The sequence below is a fragment of the Balaenoptera acutorostrata genome, chromosome 17 (assembly GCF_949987535.1).
Source record: "Balaenoptera acutorostrata chromosome 17, mBalAcu1.1, whole genome shotgun sequence".
NCBI lineage: Eukaryota > Metazoa > Chordata > Mammalia > Artiodactyla > Balaenopteridae > Balaenoptera > Balaenoptera acutorostrata.
Genome location: NC_080080.1, coordinates 70025976 through 70038418, shown reverse-complemented (window position 1 = coordinate 70038418; position 12443 = coordinate 70025976). Strand labels below are relative to the sequence as shown.

Below are 12443 nucleotides of genomic sequence, written 5' to 3'. Positions count from 1 at the left end.
TGAATCCAGTGCTTGTTCTCTTCACCGTCGCACTAGTTTGCTTTCCTTCCGTAATATCTGCCTTGTACAAGGAGCTGTGCCAAGGACTTCACATGTATTACATCATTTAATCATAAAATCCCAATGAAGTAGGCTGAATTTTTGTTGTTTTACAGATCCAGAAAGTGAGGCTTAAAGGGGTTAAGTAATTTGTCCAGGTACACACAGTAGTGGATTCAAGATTGGAACCTTCATGTGTCCAGCTCCACAGTTTATGCTCTTAACCACTCTCCAGTACTTAGGACTAGCTGACAGTGTACAGCTTTATTATAATTTCTAATATTATAGTAGATAGGTAATAATCTTTAAGTCTTAGGTCAAGTATCACCCATTCAATCAGGCCTTGCACTCCCTCCCTCATCATTTCTGGGACTCCTCACACTGTTCTATTTCTTTCTATTGCTCCTCTGTATCACTCGCTACATATACCATAATCTAATTACGTATTATGTTTATTGTTTGTTGCCACAGTAGTTTATAAGCTCTGTGATGGCAGAGATTCTTTTGTATTTTTTTCACTCATATGTTTTTGATGCCCAGGACAGTGCCTGTTTCAAGAACTCAGTGAGTATTTGTTGATAAGTCAGTGAGCTAAATAATAGAACATTGCAATATTAAATACCTTTGGTTAACTCCTCAAACCTTACATTTAAATTTCTTCTGTGGTGTACCATGTAATTTCATCAAGTTGTTTAATAAAAGTACTGAGATTAATTGTAAATTTTGTGGGTTTTTTTCCCCTCTGATTCTGTAAATATTATGTCTCTTTCAGGGAACAGCATCAGAGAAGCTTTCTGAAAACAGTAAAATATTAATCTCCATGGCTAAGGAAAACATACCACCAAACAGTCAACAGACCAAGGGTTCCTTAGGTATGTCATTAGGTGTGCTAAACTGATTTTAAGATATTCTTAGCAGGCTGTCATGAAAGAGCTTTGTCTTGTCAGAAAAAAAGGTAAATTTGGAATCCTAGTTAATAACCCTTTCCTTTCTGGACTCTTACATGTGACAGTATGGTCTACATATGAAATATAATGTGTACTGAGAACCTTCTTCCCATTTTAACTGTTACTGTCTTGGTTATGATTTATAAAATCATAGCAATAAGTATGTATCAAAATTGAAAATTTTGAATGGAATTTGTGTGTGTGAGAGAGAAAGTGTGTTAATTGTGGAATAAATGTGGTGGACTTGTTTTTATTTAAAAATCAAAGACATATGCTTAAAGGATACAAAATACTATTGATGACTATATTAGAATTGTAAATAAGTTAATATTTAGCTATATTGAGTCTTTGGTTATGGTTTGGTGTGAAAATATTTGGGAAAGTTTACCTCATTTTGGCTTGTTGGTAGGTGTACATTTTTTTTTCAAAGAAAATGTATGAATATTTTAAAAGTGTATCTTGTGAATTACTGATGATGACTGAAACTTTTTCACGTAAAGGAAGTCAAATATGATGAGTTGCATTTGGTTAAAGCATTGTTCTCATGTGGATGATTTTTCATGGCCATGGGTATACTCCTAAATTGTTAGCTGCTTTGCATTTGTATTCCACTGGGAATACAAGGGGATGTTGGCCAAGAGACTGCGTAGATAGTGGGCTCTCTGTCACTACTAGAAAAACAGCTCAAAGTGAATGCCATACTTTTAGTATCTCATATATAGATAACGCTTTCCATTCTGAGTCTGTCACAAATTATTGGCCAATATACAGGTTTAGTGAACTTAAGCATTATATTTTGGTTAAGTGCCTTAATCTCTAAGGCACTCAGTTTCTTTATCTGTAACATAAAGAAGTTGGATTATCTTCTAGCCCTAAATTTTTATGGATTGAAAAATTTAATTATTCCAACAGATAATGTTTTTAAAAGTTTGATAGTATGTTCTCTCAAGCACTCAGGTCAGACAGAATCACTGAAATTCTGGAGTTACAGGTTGCTTTGGACTGCGGCTCTCATGCCTTTGCAACCTGTCACAAGTTATTTAAGCTCTTTGTTTCCTCATCTTAAGAATTGCGTCTGTCTTAAAAGGTTATTGTGGCAATAATTGAATACATATGAAAAGATGACTGGCACATAATTGGGGGATAATAAATTTTAATTTCCTGACTTCTTTCACATTCTTTTAAACTAGGTTTTTTATTTTTAAGAATTATATTAAAAATTATTCTTTGACTATTACATTCACAAATGATGGAGAGTTTAAAGTCCAACTTACAGTCAATGACTTCTCCCTCTTCCTTAATTGGTATCCCTTAGGGCTCTGTCCTAGGCCTCCTTTTCATTTCATATACTTCCTGAATGACTCATTCACTCACAGGGCTTTATTTATCATCAGTGCGTTCATTACTCCTAAATCTCTATCCCTAGTTCCCATTGCTTTTATGAACTCCAGACCCATATATCTAATTTTTTAATATCTGTCCTTGGATGTTGTGAGTTCAGAATCAACATGTGCAAAATGAACTTTACTCCTCTCAGACTTTTACTGAGCTGGCTGCGTGGTCATCCTCGACTCCTCTCTTCCTTTTTGTATCCCATAACAAATAATTACGTAGTTCAGTTGATTCTAACACCTGAACCTCAAATAAGTTTACTGTTCTCTGATTCCACAGAGGTTATTTTATGTAGGCCTCCACTGTCTTTCACTTAGATTTTTTTCTAGTGTTCTTTTTGTTTTACAGTCTAGCCTCCTCTACTAAGTCTCTGCACTGCCTGTTGATATCGTTCCAAAAACCGAATCTGATCATGTTAGTCCCTGCTTCAAACCCTTCAATGGCTTCTTGTTTCCTGTATGATAATTTTACTCTTGTATTACTTTTACCAGATTATGTTGGCTGTTCCTGCCTTGTGCTCCTGTGACATTGGCTCTCCCCTTGAAGCATAGTTTTGAACTTGTTCGGCTCTCTGTTTCACCGCAATGGCACACCAGCTTTCCTGCCATTGTCTGTTCATTGCTTAACACAGTGTCTGGCATTTCGGTGCTTAGAGAAGATATTTTGAATGAATGAAGGTCCCCATTGCAGAAATAAACAGTTCTGTTAGGTGTGTAGAATTTAATTTTTATGGATTGTTTCTTTTATTGCCAACCGAAGTAATAATTATTTCTGATGCACATTGAATCTTACTAAAGAATAATATATAATTTGACTAATTTTGTACCTTATTAGCCTTCAGTTACTGATTTCTTGTGGGAATAATTGTGGCCTTAAGATTAGGCCAAATGCTTAATTTTTGACATTAGGAAAAATGTAAAATAATTGGGCAACAGAGAGTTTTCCTTAAGTGGTCTCATCTAGGAATTATAAAACAAGCTGGTCTAAAAAACAAACTGGTCTAAAATTATATATTGAATTAAAGCTCTGTGACACCGTACTTTGAGTGAGTAATTAAACGTAGTAGCTATCAGTAATATATAAACTGGCAATGTTTGTTTTAGCCAATGAAGACAGTCTATTAATAGCTCATTGTACAGCTGTCACATCAGTGGTACGGCTGTCATGTACCACTACATTTTTATGATTTTGTAAATTCATTTCTGTTAGATGATGATATTCATGGATAATGCTTATCCACTGTGGCTCCTTCTTCCAACATTTATATAACACCTCTCACAAAAGGATTTGAGGAGCGTTACAATGACTTCTGACACCAACTACCCAGGTTTAGACCAGACTTCACAGATTAAGACTTCTACAAGGCTTCTCTTGCTTCAGATACCAGCTGCAAATTTGGGGTCCACAGGCCACCCTCACTTCTTATTTATTTATTTATTTTATTTTTTGGCTGGATTGGGTCTTAGTTGTGGCACGCAGGATCTTCCTTGTGGCACATGGGATCTTTCGTTGCGGTGTGCGGGCTTCTCTCTAGTTGTGGCGTGCTGGCTCCAGAGTGCGCAGGCTCAGTAGTTGTGGCGCGTGGGCTCTGTAGTTGTGGTGCGTGGGCTCCAGAGCGTGTGAGCTCAGTAGGTTGCAGTGCGCGGGCTTAGTTGCCCCGCAGCATGTGGGATCTTAGTTCCCCGTCTAGGGATCGAACTCGCATCCCCTGCATTGGAAGGCAGATTCTTAACCACTGGACCACCAGGGAAGTCCCCATCCTCACTTCTGACCAGCTGTTTCCACCACCTCCTCAAGTTTGATAACTCACTAGAATGACTCCCAGAGCTCAGGAAAGTGCTATGCTTATTATTACAGTTTTATTATAGCAAAAGGATACAAATCAGCCAGCCAAAGGGAGAGATACGTGGGGCCTGGTCTGGCAGCGTCCAAATATGAAGCTTCTATCAGCCTCAGGGATGTGTCACCCTCCTAGCACATCAGTATGTGACAGTATAGAGTGTTGCCAACCATGATGCTCACCTGAGCTTTGGTGTCCAGAATTTTACTAGAGTTTCATTGTGTAGGCATGAATGATTGAATCATTGTCCATGTGTCTCAGTCTCCAGACCTTCTGCTTTCCTGAGGTCAGGCTGATGTCACATGGGTCAGAGGTCCAACCCTCCAATTACATGTTTGATCTTTTTGGTGTGACCAGTCCCCGTCTGTGTCATCTCTTTGGCATAAACTAGGGGCTCGTGAGTCACCTTATTGGTATCAACTAAGAGGTATGTTCTGGGGGCCTATCAGGAGTAGCAGAGACACTCTCATCGCTCAGAAAGTTCCAGGAATTTAGAAGTTACCTCCCAGAGACCAGAGACAGAGGCTAGCCAGATTCTTTATTATGTACAGCATGTACATGGTTTAGTCCGTATAAGCTGATGAAATGGTGTCCTTGATAAGGAGTTAGAATAACTGAGATTTAATGAAATTGTGAAAGAATCAGCTGAAAATGATCTGTAAAAGTGAATGATACCTTCCATCTGCCTAAATCATTTCTAGGCATAATACTTGTGATTCTTTTATTTAAATAATTCTTAGACTTCTCTTACTTAGCTCATTTTCATGTTTAATAACAATTACTGAAGAGAAATGCTTACATTAATCTTTTAAATTTAGTTCAATCTTACCTCAGTTAAAGATCATCTCCTAATCCTTTCTCTTCTTTAGAGAAGTTGAACATTTTCCCTTAGACTGGTTGAGCATTATTCCTTTGATTTTGATGTTTTATATCCTGGAAAACATTTTTAATAGATGAAATAATGCAGTTAATACTTCCAACATTTTTTCATACATAAATATATTTTGACCCAACATTCATAGATTTTCTGCAGTGCTTTTGAAATGTAGTTCCTGGCTCAGTGACAAGGATGAGAGCATTGCTGTATTTGGGGTTTTTTTCCCTGTATTTTCCATTAAAGAAATAAAGGAAAACATGCACATGGTAAAAAATTACAAAGAACACAAGTATATAGCCTGAGAATTGGTGATCCTCCCAACCTTGTCCTCTAGTCTCTCTTGTTAAGCAGTTTCTTGTGTACAGTTTCATGACTATATTGTGCACACATGTATATAGCCCTCTCTTCTTTTTCTGTATATGGTAGCATAGGTCCTGTTGTGCGTTTGAAGATACCACTTTTGTGACATATAGTATAAGGATGTGACCATGACCTCTTGAGATTAAAAAGCTACTTAATGCATCTGTTGAGAGACCTGGAGCAGCTACTGTCTGCTGCTAAGGTTTCCACTACAGGCTGGCTATTGGCTGCTGTCTGGAACTTAGCTTGTAAATAGTTTCCTACACCTATAGAAAGAGTGGCTCATTGTGCCTAAACTGGTGTACAAACCACATGGTTTATGCAGAATACCTGCTTTCTGTCTGCAGAGTCTGGAATTTTGGTCCGTACTAGGCAGAGGGTGCCTAGGTGACCAGCTCCCATTAAAAACCTTGGGCACTGAGTAATGAGCTTCCCTGGTAAGCAACACTTCACATGTGTTGTCACAACTTGTTGCTTCAGGAATTAAGCGTGTCCTGTGTGATTCCACTGGGGAAGAACTCTTGGAAGTTTGCACCTAGTTTCCTCTGGACTTTGCCCCATGTACCTTTTCCCTTTGTTAATTTTGCTCTATAATCTTTCATGGTAATAAGCCGTAATTGTGAGTATAATGACTTCTGTGTCCTGTGAGTCCTATCAAATCACCAAGCCTGGGGATGGCTTTGAAGACTACCAACACAATCCTTTTCAGTCTTTTTTTTTTTTTCTGGTTCCTTTTTAGCTCCCTCACCTCTAAACTTTGGACTACAGAATCCATCTTTAACTTTTGTATTCCCTAGGTATTTTTTAATCCATCCACCGTTTCTAGGCAATATCTCTCACTCATATCAAAATGCCATTGATCAGCCCTCCAACTAGCTCACGGGCCTAGTTGCTCCGCGGCATGTGGGATCTTCCCAGACCAGGGCTCGAACCCGTGTCCCCTGCATTGGCAGGCAGATTCTCAACCACTGCGCCACCAGGGAAGCCCTGGTATGACTTTTAAAAATTCATTTTAAATACAATTATGCTCATGGAGACTTGGAAAAGAAAGAATTATAAGGAAGGAAAATTACATTGTTGTAATTTAAAAATAATACCAGAAAAAGATTAAAAAAATAGTATCAGAAAAGAAGCAACAGCAGAATTTCCCATTGCAGAGTCACTCTAGAGTTTAGACTAAGCTAAAAAATTACAGTTAATATAAAGATTTTGGAAAATAGACAAAAGGAAATTGTTGTTTTTACTAATTTTTAGTTGTACTTTTGTCATTCCTTGTAGCATATTTAGTCTTAGGTTTCTCTTATTACAAACTAAATCCCAGACATTCTACCTCTTTGGTTCAGTTTGTACAAGTCAAATGGATCCTTTGTAATAATGTCTTTATAGCTGAAGTTTGAGTACAATGTTCTCCTCAAAGTAGCTGCATCTGTTAAGTCACCTGCTTAGGGAAAGGCTTATTATTATTTCCTATATTTTGTCCTTTGATTGTTTTTACTTAATACTTTATCATGGTAATATAATAATGAAAATAAGAAACTGTTTCATGGTAATTTGTAAAGTATTTACTATGAGTGCTATGTTAGAAGATAAATTAATTTTAAAAAGATTATACACGGGGCTTCCCTGGTGGCGCAGTGGTTGAGAATCTGCCTGCCGATGCAGGGGACACGGGTTCGAGCCCTGGTCTGGGAGGATCCCACATGCCGCGGAGCAACTAGGCCCGTGAGCCACAATTACTGAGCTTGCGCATCTGGAGCCTGTGCTCCGCAACAAGAGAGGCCGCGATAATGAGAGGCCCGCGCACCGCGATGAAGAGTGGACCCCACTTGCCAGAACTAGAGAAAGCCCTCGCACAGAAATGAAGACCCAACACAGCCATAAAAAAAATAATAAATAAATAAATAAATAAATAAATAAACAAAACGAAAACTATAAAAAAAAAAAAGATTATACACTGTAGTTTTAAATATTTAACCCACAGCCACTATGGAAACCAAATACTTCTAATCGCTGTAGTTCTGAAACATAATGTTAACTTAGAGTCACTGATGTTCTTGGTGAAGTGACATCACTTCAAATGACCCTAAGATGACACTAATGCTTTACTTGCTACTAGAACCATGAGAAGACAACTGCTCTGAAAAGGTAAGTATCACCGTATTTCTCAGCTCATTAAGTCAGTTAGGATGCCATTGTTAATGCTTAGTTTAAAGTGAACAGAATATTTAAATTGTTCCATACAGCTCTTAATTTTATTTCTATGACCTACGTCTACTACCATAAAATATTGGTACCAGATGACAAAAATAAGAATTAAAAAGTTAGTATTTTCTGTTGCCTAAACCTTCAGTTAATAAAATTTTAAATAATTCCGAAGGCATTATGTATTCTTACTGTGTTTTAAGACAATTATTACAAACACTATTTGAATCAATAGTAAAAAGCAACTACTCATGATAAATAAAATTGAACTTCGTATGAACGATAATTATAGGTGAAAATGAACCAGATTTTTCTTTCTTTTCTTCTCCATAAACCCACCAAGCAGAGCTGAAAATCAGCAGTAAAAGCCACCTTAAACACATGACTTAAAAAGCTGTAAATTACTTGTTCCGCCGAGTAGGAAAGCTGAGCATGTTGCAGGGGGCATCACCCTTGTAGCATTGTTTTCTTTTCGCCTTTGACGCAATAGAGCATCCACTGTGATCCTGTATAACGAGAGATACGTAGCTCTGGTTACTAGTTATTACACTTACTTTTTCTATGCAATCAGACCACTAGAAGCAGAAATGAAATACTAAGAATAGTGTTCTTTCTCTTTATTCTTCCTCTTACTCAGGTATGCATTCATATATTCTTTTACACGTTTATTCAGTGAACATTTTTTGAGTACAAGTTGTGTGCCAGGAATTATAAAATTGAATAAACATGGACCTTGCCTTCATTGATTTTATAGTTTAATTTCATATATGATACTCCATTCTGAATGTGAGAATCAAACCATTTTTCTCTTTAGGCTTGAATTCTGTATCTTTAAAAATAAAGTTTTTAAATTTCCTTTGTGAAGAAAGAATGCTAGGATGATTTAAAGTTCCAAGCATATGGAATGCTTTAGATTCTTTTGGAAGAGAGTTGGGAGCATGAGTGAGAGGTGTCTCTAAGGAATCCTCTGTTATACCCTCTGTCATCAGGAGTTAAGCAGGCCAAAAGTGTTTATGAAGAGAATTCGGGTGTTTATGGTAGAAAGGGGAATTTAGTATTGCATAAAAATCAATAAAAAAAAATCAATAGACATCCATTTATATTTATACTACTTTGGCATTTTTGCCCCTGAAATATTTTAGTGATATAATAAAGCAGTGATATGACACAGTCATGATAAGTTTCCATCATTTAGCTGCATTGTGAGGAATAAGGCACAAAAAATGGTAATATCCTTATTGGTTTATTACCTACAGTCAGTTGTTTCATCTATATTTCTTGTAGCTGACTCTTTAAGGAAACTTTTTATTTTCTTCAGAAATAATACTTTATACTATAGTATTGCATAGTAGGACTAAAAAAAGCGAGAGGGGCTCCACAAATCGAAATACTGATCTGATATCTGTGCTTCTTGATATAACATTTTACTATTAAAAATAATTAAAAGTATGTAATTTGATTTTAACAGTTTTGTTGAGATATAATTTACATAACATAAACTGTACCCATTTAAATTGTACAGTTCAGTTGTTTTCAGTGTATTTACAAGTTGTGCAGCCATCACTGTTGTCATCACCCCAAAATATAATTTGATTTTTAAACTCTTGAGTAAGGAAACCCTACTCAAAATGGAAGTTTTTCTTAAAAAACTAAGATTCTTTTACAGAGTTTCTGTTGGGATTATGAAAAAACTCTGGAAATGGATAATGGTGGTGGTTGCACAACATTTTGAATGTACTTAATGCCAGTGAATTGTATGCTTGAATATGGTTAAAATGGTAAATCTTATATCATGTACGTTTTATCACAATAAAAATTAATATCCATTTATGTGAAATCAGAATTGGTGGCTTAACTTTAAAAGTTTTTGGAAATTTCAGCCTAAGCCATGCAAGGCTCTAAAAATTTTTTTCAAACATGTTGTATTCAGTACCCTGTGATAAACCATAATGGAAAAGAATATGAAAAAGTATATATATGTATAACCGAATCACTTTGCTGTACAGCAGAAATTAACACAACATTGTAAATCAACTATACTTTAGTAAAATTTTAAAAATTATAACATGGATATTCTTATAAGTTAAAAAATCACATTATTAATTTTCACAGACTGAAAAACAGACATTAAAGTTGTAAGTATTTTAAAAGAAATTTCAATAGAATTAAATGAAGACGTAAAGGTAATTGGCTTTTCTTTAATTTTGTTTGCAAGATGGCAAACAATGCAGAACCATTTATCTAAAGGGGAAGAAGTAAATATAACACACACACACTGTAATATAAAGATATCTTTTTACAGATATATAAAAGTCTCTGGAAGGAGACACAGACACAGCAATGTTGGTTGTTTTGGGCAGGAGAACTGGGTGGCTGGGGTTCATGGGAGGCAGGGATATTTTCCATTATGTGAATGTATTACCTATTGAAACATATCAAATGAAAAATTTATTATCCTGATCCAAGTCTCAGAATCAACATGACTGTGTTCCTTCATACTGTGCTTTGTTACAGAAGATTGTATTAAAATTGAGATTGGGTTGAAAATGAGCTACATTGCTTAAGAAGTTGTTTTCTTTCTAGGAATTGATTATGGATTAAGTTTACCACTTGGGGAAGACTATGAACGCAAGAAACATAAACTGAAAGAAGAATTGCGGCAAGATTACAGACGCTATCTTACTCAGGTAATGAGTTCTACTAACTAGTTTTATGCTTCAGAATTTACCTCCTAAATTTGTTTTCGTAAGGTTTTAGTCATATGCATTAATTTTTAGGTTTTTAATGGTATCTAGCAATGGATATTGTAGCAAAAGTTAAGTGACACATATACACATACACATTGATAGAGAAAAAAACGGTGCTGAGAACTGGTGCCATGGAACAACAGACTCTTGACCTTTTAGGTAGGGCAGCGGGTTCCGACTGTAAATGAGATTGTAAATTCTTTTTGTGCATGTTTTGTGAAAAGTTGTCATGGTTTAAAGTAGCCTAGTTACGATTTCCTGCTACTCTCCTCTGCTCAGCCATGTATTAAAATGACATGTGGAGTTCTAGTTGCTAATTATTTTCCTATGAGCTAAGCTTATAAAACTTCCTTCAGCATATTTCCTTAACCACCAGTCTTTGCTTTATAGTTTAATCTATTTACTTTATAGTTTAATCCATTTGCTTAGTGGAACTCTTGTTTTACGTATATTTTGTTAAATTATATAATAACTAAACTAATGATTTATTGTAAGTTTTTTTTATTTTTAAACATCTTTATTGAAGTATAATTGCTTACAATGGTGTGTTAGTTTCTGCTTTATAACAAAGTGAATCAGCTATATATATATACATATATCCCCATATCTCCTCCCTCTTGTGTCTCCCTCCCACCCTCCCTGTCCCACCCCTCTAGGTGGTCACAAAGCACCGAGCTGATCTCCCTGTGCTATGCGGCTGCTTCCCACTAGCTATCTATTTTACATTTGGTAGTGTGTATATGTCCATGCCACTTATTGTAAGTTTTAAAATGCAATTTACTTACTAGGTTATAAATGTATCTAAACAGTCAGGATGTTTCTAGTCATCCCAAAATATTCTTTAGTTTTTTCTACTTGATAATGTTTATTCCAAATGTATAAATGGTCTCTTATTTATTCTGATTTGTACATAGAGAGAAAGGACTTTGAATACATTTTACCAATGGTTTGTTTCCCTTGACTTTAGGGTATTACACAAGCAAAAAGAAAGGTAGGGCTGCCTGCAAAATGCTGTCCTTTAATTTTTTTGTTTTGTTTTGTTTTAGATCTAGTGGCTTGTAATCATTTGCATTTATGATATTGTTGTACTCAAACTAATAAGAAAAATAGCTTCATTTGTGATTCAGAGACTTTTGAATGGCACCATTTTGGTTTCTTGCTTTTAGCAAAGTGACACTCTGTACATTATAAGTTTCTATTAATACAATCAAGTATTCTTTTTGATTCCTGCTTTGCATTTGTTTTTATTGCTTTCTTATGCATCTTTTAGAAATACTCAGCAGCTATTGTAAGTCCCTTTGTTTTCAGCATGCTAGTTTTTGTTCTTCAAAATAATTATAATTGTGCTAATCACATTAAGATTAATAAAATAATGGAATATTCAAGATGTTCTCAGATATTTTTGAACTGTGTGCTGTCAGTCTGGATTACTCAATATTTTTGCACCCAAACTTGTGGATTAAATTTGTAAATTTGTATTGGAAAACAAAGAAAACGTTTTATAAAACTTTTTAAAATGAATCTTACACATCCATTCATCATACAACCAACACTTTTTAAACACTTATGAAGATAAATCTGGTATGAATCCTGTCTTCAAGGGGCTTAGCCTCTAGTTGTAGAGATACATTCATACAATTCAGAAAGTGATAACTCTTAACAAGACAGATAAAATGATCAGGAAAGGGCTCAAGGTGTTATTTTGTAAGACATTATAGGATAGGTAGAATTTGGATATTCTAGAGGAGAGGAAGCTTTTCAGATGGAGAGTAGTAGAATGAAGAAGGACTTGGAGGGCAGACTTCAGTTGTGTATGCATGAGACATATTAGCTTTACCAGCCTGACTGAGTTACAGTAGATTTTTTTTTTTGGAGAGTAGTAAGATATAATGATGTAGATAGATAGAATAGGATAGATTAGAAGGCAGTAGATTTTTAACTTGATATGTATGATAGTTGTGAACCATTATATCTGCTTGAGCAGCTTGTGAGGAGCTTGATAAATTTCCTTTTGGATAGTTAGTTCTTCATGTTAGACA

At 35.6% G+C, this 12443-nt stretch overlaps 1 protein-coding gene across 8 annotated transcripts in view; it reads left to right on the top strand.

The window, feature by feature from the left end:
• Nucleotides 1-12443, top strand: part of CSPP1 (centrosome and spindle pole associated protein 1) — a 226232-nt gene that overhangs the window by 119389 nt on the left and 94400 nt on the right. For 4 of the 8 annotated variants that reach the window (XM_057531763.1, XM_057531759.1, XM_057531761.1 and 1 more), the window contains exons 3-5: nucleotides 812-911; nucleotides 10241-10344; nucleotides 11372-11395. In XM_057531763.1, the coding sequence (XP_057387746.1) occupies nucleotides 812-911; nucleotides 10241-10344; nucleotides 11372-11395 (228 nt within the window). The remainder of the gene's footprint in view (nucleotides 1-811; nucleotides 912-10240; nucleotides 10345-11371; nucleotides 11396-12443) is intronic. The other 4 variants (XM_057531766.1, XM_057531764.1, XM_057531765.1 and 1 more) reach the window with 1 other exon arrangement.